Genomic DNA, 16,887 nt, shown 5'->3' on the forward strand with positions numbered 1-16,887 from the left:
ACAAGTACGACCCGTGAGACCGTCTCACACAAGTTTTTGCCAAATATTAATTACATGCCAAATAATTTTTTTCTTTTTAAAAAAATTATATAAATATGTAACGTGTGCAACGAAGCACTGATATTTAGTATAAAGATATGTTATTTATAAATAGTATAAAACACGAAAACCCGAGTAATTACGTAATAATCCATTGTCGTAATAATATATTTACACATTAATTAAAACATCTCATCTCTGCATCAAATGAATTACTATATCCATCGAGTGAAACACATCTGGTGTAACATATAATTTTGTCTTATATACTTGATGAAACGAGGTAAAATAAGGGACTTTCACATATAAATTGTGTTACATGTTTGGAGCACAAATACTATGCACAATATTTTAAGATCTAAACAAACATAAAACCAAATCTCATACAACTCCAAAATGGATCATATAGATTTCAATTACAAATGGAAATATACGAAATAAATTCATAGGTCCGATTCAACACCATAAACCTTATCTCAATCTTGAGCCGTATAATAATCTCTTATCTTACAAAGTTCACGAACAACATCAGTCATGCACATTCTATCAATCGGTATATTTCTTGAACATGCCACTCCGACGCTTAATATAGATGTCACGCATTCCTTCATCTTCTTGTTCATGTCATGTCCTTCGAGAATGGCGGGATCAACAATCTCTGTCACATGATTTGGCAAAGCACTGGTGACGAAACTGTGAAGATTTAGGTTCTCATTGAAGGTTTGATCTGTTGGTCTTTTACCCGTGAACATCTCCAACAAAAGAATCCCATAGCTATAGACATCGCCTTTCATTGAGACTGAGTTACTTGTACCATATTCTGATTATTGGTTCAAGGAATATTGAATCAAATATAGCAGTTGTTTTTTGCTCACAAGTTCAATGCTAATGAATTATTGACATAACTTTCATTTATTTTTTCTCCGGGGAGGTATTAAGTTTGTTAGATATGAGAATAAGAAAACATACCTGGAGGAACATAACCTATGGTACCTCTGATCCCAATTGTACTGGTGCTCTCAGGTGCTTCCAGCATGCTTGAAACAACCTTAGATAATCCAAAATCACCCACATGTGCAGTCATATCATCATCCAATAGAACATTACTTGGCTTCAAATCCCCATGAATGATAGGTGAATCAATGCCAATATGTAGGTACTCAAGTGCATGAGCAATATCAATTGCGACTTTGAGCCTCTGCAGAATGTCAAGGCTCCGGAACTCAACGCATTCTTCTTTTTTCTCTCGAGGGTACAAAAAGTTTTCCAAACTCCCATTAGCCATAAATTCATAGACCAATGCTTTAAATTCATTTATCTGGAAATCTACACTGTCACAAACGCTCAAAAGTTTCAAAAGATTCCTATGCCTTATTCCTTTTAGTGCGATGCATTCTGCTATAAAGCTTTTAGAGGCACCTCTGGCAAAAAGATTAAGCACTTTGACTGCCACCAATGTCTTTCCATCATCGAGAATCCCTTTATAAACAGTTCCAAATCTTCCAGCACCAAGCAAGTTATCTTCAGAGAATCCACGAGTGGCTTTTAAGAGATCTCCATAGGATAACCTCATGAATTGGGCATCATGTAATGACCCCTTATAATGTTTTTTCATCTTTTTTCGTCGATAAATGTATGTGAAAATGGATACACTAAGTGTAATGCATAAGACTCCAGCGACTAGTGTCGGAACAAAGATTTTAAGTGAAGCTGGCAAGTGTTTCTTATTGGACTTTGAAGAAGGGCAAAGAGGGAGCTTTAACTCAAGAATTCCTCCACATAGTTCTTTGTTCCCTTCAACAGATATTGCTGTCTTATTTCCAAACACTCCTTGTATCGGGACTTCACCGTCGAGCCTATTGAATGATAGATTCAAGTTTTCCAGATTTAGATGACTGAGAAACACTGGGATTTTACCAGACAAATTGTTTCTTGAGAGATCCAAATCTTGCAAAGCCTTCAAGGAACTCAGTGCCGATGGTATCTCTCCTTGAAGCAAATTACCATCAAGGTGAAGCCGTTGCAGGCTAATGCAACCACTAATAGAATTTGGAACTAGACCCGATAGTCTATTATTCGACAAGTCTAAGTATGAAAGGTGTGTTAAGGAGCCCACTTCGGTTGGAATTGAACCAGTGAAGTCATTATCAGATAGAAGTAAGAATATGGAAATGGATGGAAGACTCATAATCTGTGGAGGAATGGAGCCATCGAGAAGATTGTCTGCTATATCCAAGTACAGCAAGCTGGTGCAATTACCGAGACTCTGAGGTATACTTCTAGACAAGTTGTTTTCTTGCAAGGTCAAGTGAATTAACATAGTCAAGTTTCCAAATGAATGTGGAATCTTGTTTGCAAGTTTATTTCTTTCCAAGGCAAGATCTTCCAAATTAGAAAGTATCCCGATGCTAAAAGGAATAGGACCTTCAAGATTATTGTCATATAGGAAAAGTCGAGCGAGACCAACAAGATTTCCTATGCCGGGAGGAATATTTCCATGTATTTGAGTTTTAGATATCTCCAGGTTATAGATTTGACTTGAAAGATTAGACATCGAGTCTGGCAATGTACCTCTTAATATATTATCACCAACTTCAAGAGTCATTAGGTTTGTGCAATTTGTGAATGATGCAATAAAATTTATATCATCCTGAAAATGATTACCAGTGGTGATAAAGAACTTGAGATTAGGAAGCCTGCCGAGTTCTTTTGGTATCTGCCCCGTGAAACTATTGTATTCCAAGGATATTATTTCAAGGGAGGTAATGTTTGACAACGACCCTGGAAGTTCTCCGGTAAATTGGTTGCTTCCCAAATAAAGGCCCATTAGATTAGGAAGTGTGAGATCTATGTTATCAGGTATGACCCCTTGGAGTTTATTACTGGAAACTCCAAAATCAATGAGAGTGGATATGTTGAAAAGACCTGAAGGGATTCTGCCTGTCAAACTATTTCCGGGTAATGTAAGAAATTTAAGTCTCCGAAGTTGTGCAAAAGACTCCGGAATTTCTCCCTCCAAGTTACATACCCACAAAGAAATCTGCACGAGAGATGTCAGATTGCCAAGAGATGGAGGGATTACCCCTGAAAGATTGTTTTTCCCTAACCCAAGCTGTTCAAGGTTGAGCAAAAAACCGAGCTCAGGTGGAATACTTCCCGATAAGCTATTGCCATTCAAGTCAAGGTACCAAAGAGCTGGACATCGGGATATATTTCTTGGTATTTCTCCAATGAAAGAATTATTGCTGAAGTCTACATACTCTAGGCGCCTCAAGCGACCTATCTCTTGAGGAATTTCGCTATTGAAACTGTTGTTTTGTATATTGATTTTGTTAAGAAAGGAGAGATTACCTACATGAGGGGAAAGGGATCCCCCCAAACCTTGAGACATGAGGTTTATCTCCACAACTCTATCAGGGTGTTTGGAACCACAGCTAATGCCATTCCATCTGCAATAGTTTTGGGCTTTACTCCACGACTTCAAAGCTCCAAGCGGATCAACAATGGAAGCTTGAAAGGCTAGCAATGCAAGTAAATCAGTTTCATTATCTGAGCATGTCAATGGAGGAGTTATTACAATACAATAAAACCCAAAAATAATGCAAACAAGATCAGTTGTGTATTTTGCCATAGTTTAGTATCACAAGAACTGGTTGATATACCCCCATATATATCTGTGTGTGTGTTTACAACAATGGTGGGGTTTGATCATTATTGCTTGTGGAAAATCCAAATTGCCACACAAGACTCTCAAGTTAGTCTACGCAGAAAAAAGCATCTGATTTGGAGTATTGAACAATTCCTGATTCTACTCGAGAAAAAAAAATATACAATGTTTTTCGTTAGAATTGCTGAAATTTGAGCTTCAGTGCTCTAAAAAAATTGAGTTTCATATAAGAGTGAAAATTAATATTTTTTCATTGATGATCCAAATAAGATATTCGTTCTTCTGGGACCGTCTCATACAAGTTTTTTGCTTTCAGTAAAATAAGATTCTTTCCTATTTTTTTTTTAAATTATTGAGGATTTTCTTTGGATTTGGCCACCTGGATCCAAGCATAGATATGACACTACACCCATGTCCAATTTCTGTCGAATTCTTCTAAATATTGGCCTGGCCCCGTTTTATTTCTGACAAAATACATAATCGAAGGTTTAATTATGTTTATTAAGTGAGTTCTCTGCACACCACAGAATCTACACAGTGGATTAGTCCAGTTAAATTTTTTGTCCGTTCATCAATCTATAATAAATATATCCAAACCCAATGCAAATAAATCTATAGCATTATAGCCCATATCCATAGAACTATTTTCTTTAAAAAAATATCCATGGAATTATCTAAATCTAAAGACATTCAATAAATAGCTCTTATCCATAGAATTATTATAAAATAAATTATCAATAAATCCTCATCAACATAGTTGTATTTGTATTCAATCTCTATTTGACAAATTTTTTTATTTTTTTTGCTTCAATCTCTATCAGACAATTTTTTTTTTTTTTGCAGTCTCTAATTCACACAAAAAATATTGTTGCACACTATGGCCCCAAAATTGTTTTCTCGGATGAAATTCAGTATAAAAAATTGAAAATCTGGTACTAATATATGATATTTGAGAACAAAATATTTCAAATTTGACATTAATTTATGATTTTTGAATACTCAAACATATATAAAAAATAATGGTATTAATGACATGTTTTTTCGCGGATGAAAATAGGTACAAAAAATTAAAAATATGATAATGATATATGATATTTAAATACAAAATATTTTAGACTTGATACTAACATATGATTTTGAATATCCAAATATCTATAACAAATATTTGTATTAATGATTCACGTATTTTTTGGATGAAAATAGTATAAAACATTAAAATATGGTAATAATATATCATATTTTAGTATCAACTTTTCAGATATGATACTAACATATAATGTTTGAGCACACAAACAAGTGTAGTAAGTATTAATATTAATATAAATGTTTCAATTTTAGACATAAAATTTTATCTTTTGTAGATGACCTAAAACAATTATTATTTAGTTATCATATATTAGTTCTAGATTTTTAATATTTTGTATTCAATTTCATCGTAATAAAAATATGTGGACTCAGAGAGTGCAATATTTTTTTTTTTTTTTTGTGTGTGTAAATTAAGGAGTGTGGGAAAAAATTTGGCCTAAAAGAGACTGAACACAAATATAGTTATGCTCATGGAAGTTTAAGATGGTATATTGATTCTAGATTTTTAATTATTTTTATGGAATCTAAAAATCTAGATGTATTAAATATATATTTTATATATTCTATAAAAATTTTGTGATATTCAATATTAATTTTTGTAGAGTTTAAAAATTCATGTGACATTTAAAGTTAACTTTTAAAATTTTTACAAAAGTCTGTATGTATTCAAAATGTTAATAGACTTTTAGTGATTCTATTGAATTTTATTAAATATAAGAATTAAAGCATAAGATACAATTATAAAAGGTCAAAAGATATTTTTGATTCAATTTAAAATTTTGGATGGACATTTAATTAAAAAATCCCTCAAACTCACTTCCATTTCTATCAAAAGAGTATGTCTTTTGTAAAACAATTTCATGGATATTTATTTATGAGACTGGTCAACCATGTTCATATTTATAATACAAAATTTATGTGTGATATCATCTCACAATAGTTTTTATGCTATTAAAAATAATATCAATACGAAAACTAAATTTTTATTCTTTTCTCTTCCTTCTATTTTTCCTTATATTTGGACTTTTTAAAACACGTTTTTTTACCACTAACAATAGTTTAAAATCAAAATTATTAACATCTTTTATTTTATTTTTTGAGTTTTAGTCACAAAATCTCGTAAAATTTAATATTATCTTCATTAAACAATGTAATAAAAATTCCCATAAATTAAAAATAATAACTATTTTAATAAGTAAAAATTATTTTTTTTAATAGATTTTATATAATATTTGTTGTTTCATTATTTTCTATCATTTTAATTAATTTAATCTTAATTTTGATTATAACTCAAAATTCTTGCTCATGATATTAACTTGAATTATATATATATATATATATATATATATATATATATATATATATATATATATATATATATATATATATATATATATATATATATGTGATTGATATATAATTTTAAAAGTTTATCAACACGAATATATAAGAATAACTATAATAAATTAAATATATTAAAATTTTATAAAATCATAACAATTGTAAATATTTTAACATACTTATTATTTATTTTTAAGTATAATAATTTTGTTGTTGATTTTTTTGTTAGAAATATTGTCAAAAACAAAATTGATATATTTTTTATATAAAAATTTATTTAAAATGAATGAAATTATTTTAAGTTCGATTATTTATTAATATTGAAAAATATTTTTATGTATTTTTTATAAATATAATTAAATAAATAAACATGTTGAATTGAATTGAATATGTAAAGGAATTTTCTCGAAGAAAATGTTGGATTTCTGGCACTCATTTGGCATGAAATTTCATGGAATGAACCTCTTTAGACAATTTTTATTTCATGCATCTTTTTGTAATATATTTTTTAAAAAAAACAAATAGAATTAATGCAGGACTTTGATTCTTTCTGCATAGCTTCTAGCAAGAACCGCAAAAAATGTAAAGGCAAAACACAGTTGAAATGGAACAAAACAGAGCAAGATTATAAGGTGAAATTAGTCCTCGACTTTTTCTTCATTATCTAACTGCAAGTTGTAACACAAATTCAAGTAAAACCCAAAATTTCAAAGCCATCGATTTCTCGGAGCGCATGGCATTGAGTGTGATTGTCTTTGGAACACAATTATTCAAGAAAATTGGGTAAAAAAACACTAAAGATCTGAATTCTGGTAAGCTTTCTTGAACCGCAAAGCCATAGTCGATAACAAGGTTAGGCTTCCCACCCACGGAGCAGAGTAGCACGTGCAACACGATTCACACCGAGCGTGAAAGCACCCATACGAAGGTTGCAATCGTGAGACTTGCATAATCCTTTGATGTTATGGAAGGCTTTTGTCATGTACCTCCTGAGTTCATCATTCACCTTTTCCTCATCCCACATAAACCCTTGAATGTTCTGCAAAACCAATAGATAATAGTATTCGTGAAGCTGGTCGATAAATTCAGACATGAGATTCTTAGCATCTAAAACTGATACATGTAGATAACAAAGCCTTCTAAATTCAATACGTTATTGGCCGTATCCAATATGTGAAGATCGAGCCAAGAATGTTACCTGAACCCACTCGAAATAACTAACGGTCACTCCTCCCGCATTTGCGTATATGTCAGGAAGTATTATAACTCCTTTTTTGGACAAAATCTGCAGAGGCATGTTATGACATTAAGTAAAAGAGCGGCATGCTAGTTGAAAAACTTAGGATACGAGATATATGGTTTAGGACCTCGTCAGCCTCCGGGTCAGTTGGATGATTCGCGGCTTCAATGATGAACTTGGCTTGAACATCTCCAGCATTTTCTCTTTAATCGAGTAAAAAACAGAGCACCAGTCAGTCAAAACATACCAAGAAAAGTTGATGAAGAAAACGTTTAACTAACCAAAATATATGTAATACAGAATGAGTAAATAGCTGCATATCCTCTTTATTTTTCATCTTTTCTGATGTTTAAATGGATTTGATGCCACAAGTGATTGAATACCAACCAAAATACCAATGAAACGCGTAAAATTCGACACAAATATAAAATGAACTACTGTAGAGTTTGAAAATGTAAGAGAGACGATAAAATTCTGCTGGAGCAATGTTTAACCTGTTCAGAACTCCACCCAGAGCACACGGTATGAGAACATCACATTCATGAGTTAACAATTCATTCGCGTCCATTGCATCTGCTCCATTGAAATCAGTCAGTTGTCCTGTTGCTTCTTTGTGCTCAAGCAAAGCTAGTATATCGATTCCGTTACGATTCCTTACTGCTCCAGTTATGTCACTCACGGCAACGACCTTTCCACCCTTTTCATGTATGAGCTTCGCGGCCCATGATCCAACATTTCCAAATCCCTGATAGAATTGGACAATAAACAGTCTTTAAGCATAATAGGAAAAAATAAAACAGACATGGATGTAATTAAATAGAAACAATACCTGAACGGCGAATGTTAAACCTTTTATCGACTTTCCATGTTCAGCAAGTAATGCTTCCATGGCATAAACAACACCACGCCCTGTTGCTGCCTCTCTACCCAGTGAACCACCTAGATCCTAAAATACAAAACATGAATGGGTGGTCATATATGAGTACTGATTTCGTTTTTTCAATAATTGTGATATATATAGAAGATAAATAGTGAGGTTATTGTTTCACACTATTTTGAATTTTCACTTACGACTGGTTTTCCTGTAACAACAGCAGGAGAGTAACCATGGAATTTCGAGTATTCATCCAAAATCCAAGCCATTGTCTGCACATCTCCAAAATTGATTTTTTTATATAAAAAAGCAGCTTTAGCTAAATGCGAACTGAATTTCAATAAACACAACATGGGATTAATTAGATCACAAAAGTAAACAAGTATCATGGACCTCAGACCAAGATTTTATAGGGGCAAGATTGGTAAAAATTCAATGGATTTGGCACACAAAACTTGCATTTATCAAAAATAATATATGATAACACAATTTTTCCGGTTAAACGAGTACCAATTACAAACGATCATTCACCTGAGCATTAGTGCCCATATCTGGTGCCGGGACATCGGTGTTAACTCCAATAAGATCATGAATTTTTTGGGTGAAGACACGGGTAAGCCGCTCCAACTCGCTCTTGCTTAAATCTTTTGGTGTACACCCTATCCCACCCTTCGCTCCACCATAAGGAATATCTGCTACAGCAGTCTTCCAAGTCATCAATTGAGCAAGAGCATTCACCTCATCTGGATCAACCTTGAGTAAAAAAACGAGCAACTTCTCAGGACAAAAGATCTATAATCGTGAAAGATCGGAACAAAATTTCATTCCTTCCAAGTTTTTGCAAAGAAAAAGAAATAATCAGTAAAATTCATATCAGAACATTTAGTACAGAATCAAATTCTTGACTTGATGGACAACCTAAAAGAAGTATAAAAATTTGTAAAAGACTTATTCTTCTGATCAACCGTTGCTTGCGTAGGAGATGGCAGATTGCTCACAAAGTCCCTATAATTCCACAAATACCTTTCAACATAGTTTATGCATAACAATTAAATGCAAATGGGAAAACCCATAGCATCCGGTTCGACAAGAAAGATCTCATTGAACAAACACATCTGATCACGCATAAATTCCAACATCTCATACTCTTTGTAGAACAAATTGATATTTCTTATTTCCTTCACACATCCAAACACAATTTAACTAATCCGTTCATATAATGACCCCAACAAAAAACATCCAATGAGCACAAGTAACATAAGTCCAAACGATTACATCGAGATCAAGTCAAGAAATAGTAAATCAACAAAGAAAAAAATTCACCTCCGGATGATATCTGATTCCCCCCTTCATGGGCCCCCGAGCATTGTCATGCTGCACTCGAAATCCAACGTAAGACGCCAGTGTTCCATCATCTTTCGGAATCGTACACTCCACCTGACCCAAAACCCAGATTTGAAAAAAAAGATTCAATTTTTCCGAAAACCCATCACCAGAAACACAAAAAAGAAAACGAAAAACAAACCTTAATTTCTCTAAATGGGATCAAAAGACTCCTCTCAATCTTGGAGTCCAAACCAAGAATACGAGCCGCCTGCTTGAAATTGCGGTTGGTAGCAGCAAGAGCATTCATTTTCTCAAGAAATCTATCCGGGTTTCAAAATCAGTCAGCTGAAACAAACAATACACAGAAAATTTAGGCCGGATCAGATGAATCCAAAGGATAATATATATAATAATCGAAAAATAGGTGTAGGGCTGTTCAAAGTCAGCACAGGTCCCTCCTACTTATATACGCGGCGATTCGGGTGAGTGGGGTCGCTGCCTGCCCATCTGGATTCTACTCGATTATTGTTAATGCGAAAATAAATCATTTCGAGCCTATCTTTTCTAAGGCTGACGTGGATTCGACCATGCGACATATTGATTTTGTTTATCCACAATATGCAAGAACAAATATATATTTGTTGCTTACTGTGTTAAGTTGGTGAAGTAGTTGAACGTTTGATCATTAATTGAAAGTCCAACATCATTTTCTCGAACGAACATGTTGTACATAGTTTGTTTCGTGTGATTTATCTGATTAACGTGATTTCAATGTTACGCAATGTGTGAATGTTTATCTAGTGTATATTGAAACTTGAATAAACAAACTGTAATTCTGTCCAAAATTTCTTGCTATATGAATATAAAGTAGAGTAGATGATTTTGTTCAAATTTAAGTCTAAATCAAAAGCAATTCTTCTGTTTTTTTTATTTAAAGTCTCAAAATTTTGATTTCTATTTGAAGTTTGATGTGTGTTTTTTTTAAATAAATATTTATTTATCACCTATTCAATTAACAATGACATTAAAATATATAAAATAAAATTGTTCATATATATGTATATATAATAAAAGATGAGTATTTTTTGCGAGATGGTCTCACAAATTTTTATCTGTGAGACGAGCCAACTCTACCGATATTCACAATAAAAAGTAATACTCTTAGCATAAAAAAAAAAATAAAATTGGATGACCCAAATAAGATATATGTCTCACAAAATACGACACGTGAGATCGTCTCACACAAGTTTTTGTCATAAAAGATTGCAATATCTTTTTTTCAAAGTAAATTTTTTTTTTTTTTTGCAGTATTATTTATAAGAAAGAAAGAAAAGGATGCTTTACGCGGCGACTACAACCTACCATTGCCATGTCACGGCTGTCCTATAAAATAGATTTAATTTTAGTTTCCACGAAGCAATTGGATAGGAATACAAGTTTGTTACTATTTATTATTCTTTAATTATTATTTTTTTTATAAAAAAGTACAACTGTAATATAATATAATATAATTTAATGGAATATATGTTTGACTTGGCTCTGGTCACTATAATCCACCCGTAGAAAGAGGCGGTTTCGCATGGTATGTAAATTTTTTTATTGAATTGTTTTTAAGCTTATAAAATTATAAGATTATATTTTAAAATTAACCTGTTAAGATATTTAAATAAAATATACAATATTAATATATTAGGTTTTATAAGGATGTTTATGATCATAATTAAAAAAATATTTCTTTACTACGAAATAGATAATGAAAATAAATGTTCGATACCAGTATTTTTAAATATTGAAATAAGATTTTAAAAAAACGAAGTCAATAAATTTTTTTAATCTAAAAAATTTAGCAAATTATAAGTTCTTTTACAAAATTTTTTACATACATGTTTTTAGATTTTATAAGCTCTTAATTATTTTGGATAATTATATATTCAAACAAAAAATTATTTATTTGAATAATTTCTGTGTTTTCAATTTTTTTAATCAAGTTTATTTTTTAGGTGATGTTTCTTCTTTTTTTTTAAAAAATATTATTCGAGGATTATTTTTTGAGATTCTAATTTTCGTGTCAGTTTTGATTTTTATTTAAAAAAAATTAGGTACAAATTTCTTTTTTTAGGACTCAAAAATGATTTTATCATGAATTTATTTTTAAAAAAATTAATTCTAATTTCAAATATTAAACAAGTTATAAGACAACTTATTTTCACATGTAATAATTTTTTTCAGAAATTTACAATAAACACTTTTTCAGATATTATAAGATATTGATTAATTTACCAGATGTTTTAAAGAACTTAAACATCAGACAAAAACACTCTACACTTCATGACTTGATAGGTATTATAATTGAAGAACTTCTTGCATAGTATATCTTAGTAGACGTATTAGTCCCACATTAATTTTATGTAGAATTTGTATTGGAAAGAAATAATTATCCATATTAAGATGGATCTATACGTGATGTTTGGTCATCTACATTGTTCAAAATATTTGAGTTGCATAATTATCATTAGTTATAACTTTCGATAATATGATAAGCGTTGGATTCTATAATTTATATAAGAATCAAGGTCACATATCATGGATTGTAAGGGGAATTGCTGGGGAACGACACCTGCTCCTGCTAAGCGATTGAAATGTGACACTTGTAAAACAATTTGAATTACATCATTATCACCAACAATAATTTTGTATCAAATGAAAAATTCTTCATCATCAAATTGTAGATATATCAAATGACCGACTTGATTAGTGATAAACCATATAATACAATCAATAGTTAAAAAGAAATGACTTGAAATTAATATGCAATAATGTAAAGTGTGTAATGAAAGAAGACAATATTTTTATGGATGTTCGGAGATAACACTCATATGTCATTCATTAATTCATTTAGAAATATTTTTACTAAATTAATACTTTGGTTTTATGATGACTTATAACAACTCACTTCACCTAGAACTTATCATTGCGTAAAATAAAATTCTTTGTGATCACTTTACAAAGTCTGGATGTTTAAAAATCATCGGTTCACCAGAAAAGCAATAAAAATTAACATAACGGTCAACTTGAAGACTTGAGTTGGTAATGTAACATGTAATGATCCTTGGAGATCTAATATATTCTGCTAAGTGTGTGCTTTGAGCAGCTTGAAATTATGTTTGCTTAAATGTGCTCAGAATCTTTTGAAAATGCAGATAAGCTGATGCGCTAGAGTTCGAAAAAGAGTAGTTTGAAGTTCTTGAGTCTTCATATTTATAGTTGAAGAGCTCTAACAATCGGATTTGCTTTTCAACGATCATCTGTACTATTACCCGACAGAATGGACATGTCGCTTTCAGTCGTCGTACCTATCATTTAATGTTCCTCGTGCTTTTCGACTTTAGGATCTTTGCTTTTCAAAAAACTGACTGACCATGGATGAAATAAACAGCTTTCTAGCATTCGACAGTTGGTAGGATATTCTGTAATCATTTTAAATATAGCAGTTGTCGAACGGCTTGTCTTGCAATATGCTTCTTGAAATTTCTCAAGTCTGATCGGTTGCAGTGCAATTAGAGTTTCAATGGTTTGAACAAGTGTTCTGCAAACACGACTTTGATCCGGTCAATTTGACAGATGATATCTTGACGATATAATTCCGATAATCTGCTGTGTGACTTTCTTGCGAAAATAGCTTGAACTTCTGATGTTCTATTTGAACATTATGAAATGATCCATCTGTCCGAAAACCTGAAATTACAATTAAAAAATTAATTGATATGAAACAACTCGATGTTATTATTTGTAGGATATATATATATATATATATATATATATAGACACACACACAATAAATTGTGTGTGTCTATATGTGTGTGAATTATATATATATGTTAGAATATTTTTAATACCCTAAGTTTTGATTATTGTTTAGTTCCAATCCTTGGACGTGGTGAATGGCTGGCGATTCAGATAAAGCAACAACGTTTTATATACACAATTTATTATTTAGTTCCAATCCTGCGACGTGGTGAATGGCTGGCGATTCAGATAAAGCAACAAACAACGTTTTAAATTTGGTGGCTGCTGTGGATAATATATTGTAAAATATAAAATATAAAACCTGGAAAATAAAATATCAACTTTTATCTCGTCATCTCTCTTTGTTCATAATAAATGATTGATAAATAGGTTTATTAAATTATTTTTTTCGAGACAATGCTCTATGTATATTCGTTACAGGCTAGGGCGACCACGCCGACCATGTATAGTGATAAATTATTTATTAAAAAAATTAATTCCAAATTTGAAATAATGTTTTTTTAAGGTGAAATAATGATTGAAATATGTAATTGAAATGTTGAAAGCATTAATGAATTCCATATCACTAAACAAAATGAGTTCCCAAAAAAAGTAAACAATTAAGTGAAGAAAATTATCGCAAAAAACAAGGAATTTGTTCCCAACTTGAAATATTTTGTTAAAATATATTTTCATACTGAAAGCAAGCATGAATTCCACATCTGTAAATAAATGGGATACCACGAAAATATAAACAAATCAAGGTAAATAAATAACGGAAAAAAGAGAGAAGGAAAATTAAGTAATCCAGGTAAGCACATGTGGGGCTTGGGGCGGCTCTTTGTGGGGCCCTCGGGGGTGGGGTTCACCCCTTTTATATATATATATATATATATATATATATATATATATATATATATATATATATATATATATATATACACACACACACATATAATACATATATATATTGTAAATGACTCAATTCATACATTAGTTGATTAAAAATGCAATATTACCCTCAATCTACTTGTTTTAAGTCAAATTACTCTTATTAAATTCCATTAGGTACAAAATGTATTTCGAAAAGTATTTTATTGATTGACAATGTAAAAATCAATTTATATCATTTAAAAATTATATTATAATAATTTTTCCAGAGTCTATATTGTAGTATTATAATTATATATTAATAAAATTATAAAAATCAATTAATAAATCTTATACACGACTAAATTATATAATATATTATAAGACCGAACACTCGATGTTTTATCAAAAGTTATAGTTGGTGATAATTGTGCAATTTAAATATTTTAAACCGCAAAGTAGCCCAAGCGTCATGATTCGATCAGTAGGGACAATTATTGCACATCAACAATCTATCTTCCAATAATTGCACTTCTTGGAATCAATGTGAATCGAACACATGACCTTGCCTTTGATATCAATTGTAGTATCGAGTGCTTGCTGTTTTACCAAAAGTTATAGCTGGTGGTAATGATGCAACTCAATTTTTTAAAACTGCACAACAACCCAATCGTCATGGTTTGATTGCTCTACCCAGCAGTGACAATTATTGCACGTCAACAAATATAATAAAACAAATGTATTTCTATTTATATTTAAATTAAAATACAATTCTCAAATTCACAAAACTTACCAAAAATATCTAAATCAAATGTAAAACTTTCGGTTAACTCAAATCGAGATAATAAATGAAACTTTTCATACGTTGTAGTATTAGTGCTCCGGCTGCCACAAGTGGACATTTTTTTTCCATGGTATTTGTCTTTACATGATCTACAACTTTCATATTGAATGTTTTTTCGAATTTCCAATGAATCATTATTAGATTTCGAAAAACTAAAATGATGATTAGACTTGCTTCCACGGTCCAAAACAGCACATCAAGATTCTCTTGATGTTAAAGATTTTATCTAAAAATCATGTTTTTGCACGTATATAAACATGATAAACAAATATGCGGAAGCTTAAATCGAGCGTTACCTCCGACCATTGAATCATTTTGATTTCTCTGATTTTCCTCCGATTGAAGCCTTCTAAACACTCCAATCTCTCTATAAATGGTGTATTATTCTGTATGAGATTGTGTATCTAGAGACCTCAAAGCCTTCGGTATTTATAGGCAAACTCATACCATCAACGAGTTTATTATGGGAGCATTATTGTCAAAGAAATAATCGTGTACGCATATCAGTTTCTGAAGTTGAGTCAGCGTACACAATTTTTCGTCAAAAATTGTAGGCTTCTTGGCCGTCGCCAATTCCTACACGGTACGTCTTCCTTTAAACATGTGTCATATTTCTTACACTTGATCGATATTTGTTTAATCATATTTTTACCAATATATTAATTTTTTCCTATGTATATGGTATATTTATTGACTTGTATCTTTATTAACATTAAAATGTTAAAAGGTAGATATAATTAACGCGATGAATCCGTTTGGCGGATCGTGATGCGCGACTCTCATTGCGATGGAAAAGGGATGCCGCACAGCGCTATAGCGACGGTAGTTAATAAACCGTGGCTTGTTTAAAATAGCGACGGTTTTCCGTATAACGGTCGCTAAAATAACGACGGTTTTAAATAAACCGTCGCAATTTAGCGACCGGTTTTCACAAACCGTCGCTCATATTGCGACTGTTTCCAAAAACCGTCGTTATTTAAAGCAACTGTCTTTTTACCCGTCGCCATTAATAAAAATGGAGACGGTTTTACGAAACAGTCGCAATATTATAACGACTGTTCTAGTTAGACCGTCGCTTTAAAATAGCGACGGTTTGGAGTAAATGGTCGCTAAATAGAATAAGCAATGGTTTTTAAAAACATAGTCGCTATTATAACGACAGTTTCTTTACACCCGTCGTCATAATAGCGACGGGTTTAAGACAACCGTCGCCGATTTACATCGGCGACGGTTTTGAAATAACCGTCGCCGATCTACTTTGGCGACGGTTTTCTACAAACCGTCGCTACATGACGACGGTGAATTCATAACAGTCGCTATATAGCGACGGTTTTATTCATATCCGTCGCTATATAGCGACTGTTCCTAAATAACCCGTCGCTATGTTTGTATATAATCAGCACTCCCCGAACATTTCTTACACGATTTCATCTTTGTTTCGTTTTTTTTTTCGAACTCTATCAATTTTTTTCTCTGTTTCGATTTTTTTATTGCGTACTTAACATTTTTTCGTATTTATGTTGTAGATTTGATTGTCGATGCGATCTTCCAACGCTACGTGGGAGCTGTAAATCTTCGCACAAATCAGGTTTTAATTTACTATATATAAATACCGTTGTTTATATATTAATTTACTATAAATACCGTTTATATATTCGCACAAATCTTCACACAAATCTTCGCAGAAATCTTCGCAGAATCTTCGCACAAATCTTCGCACCCCGTTTATATTTTGATTTTTGCAATAAATCCCGCCGCTTTTTATGCGGCGGGATTTTTTAAAAAACCTCCGAACAAAATAACGACGGTTGTTA

The 16,887-nt window shown here is 31.7% G+C and overlaps 2 protein-coding genes across 2 annotated transcripts; both read right to left on the reverse strand.

The window, feature by feature from the left end:
• Nucleotides 1-323: 323 nt before the first annotated feature.
• LOC140808267 (receptor kinase-like protein Xa21) lies at nucleotides 324-3,785 on the reverse strand. Its single transcript, XM_073165341.1, has 2 exons — nucleotides 1,009-3,785; nucleotides 324-859 (listed from the first exon to the last, which is right to left on the reverse strand). Exons 1-2 carry the CDS (start codon nucleotides 3,668-3,670, stop codon nucleotides 516-518), a joined length of 3,006 nt encoding a protein of 1,001 aa, XP_073021442.1. The 5' UTR covers nucleotides 3,671-3,785; the 3' UTR covers nucleotides 324-515.
• Nucleotides 3,786-6,771: 2,986 nt separating this feature from the next.
• Nucleotides 6,772-10,053, reverse strand: LOC140807714 (glutamate dehydrogenase A-like). Its single transcript, XM_073164678.1, has 9 exons — nucleotides 9,773-10,053; nucleotides 9,571-9,684; nucleotides 8,779-9,000; nucleotides 8,445-8,519; nucleotides 8,203-8,319; nucleotides 7,868-8,118; nucleotides 7,501-7,576; nucleotides 7,332-7,418; nucleotides 6,772-7,172 (listed from the first exon to the last, which is right to left on the reverse strand). The coding sequence occupies exons 1-9, from the start codon at nucleotides 9,878-9,880 to the stop codon at nucleotides 6,987-6,989; spliced, it is 1,236 nt and encodes a 411-aa protein (XP_073020779.1). The 5' UTR covers nucleotides 9,881-10,053; the 3' UTR covers nucleotides 6,772-6,986.
• Between the last annotated feature and the right edge of the window lie 6,834 nt (nucleotides 10,054-16,887).

The sequence above is a fragment of the Primulina eburnea genome, chromosome 12, assembly GCF_022965805.1.
Source record: "Primulina eburnea isolate SZY01 chromosome 12, ASM2296580v1, whole genome shotgun sequence".
Taxonomy (NCBI): Eukaryota; Viridiplantae; Streptophyta; class Magnoliopsida; order Lamiales; family Gesneriaceae; genus Primulina; species Primulina eburnea.

Coding starts and splice junctions, on each gene's coding strand:
- LOC140807714 (XM_073164678.1), bottom strand. CDS start 9,880: ATGAATGCTCTTGCTGCTACCAACCGCAATTTCAAGCAGGCGGCTCGT. Junction 7,419..7,500: donor CTGACCCGGAGGCTGACGAG/GTCCTAAACCAT, acceptor ATGCCTCTGCAG/ATTTTGTCCAAAAAAGGAGT. Junction 7,173..7,331: donor GTTATTTCGAGTGGGTTCAG/GTAACATTCTTG, acceptor TTGGTTTTGCAG/AACATTCAAGGGTTTATGTG.
- LOC140808267 (XM_073165341.1), bottom strand. CDS start 3,670: ATGGCAAAATACACAACTGATCTTGTTTGCATTATTTTTGGGTTTTAT. Junction 860..1,008: donor CATAGGTTATGTTCCTCCAG/GTATGTTTTCTT, acceptor ACCAATAATCAG/AATATGGTACAAGTAACTCA.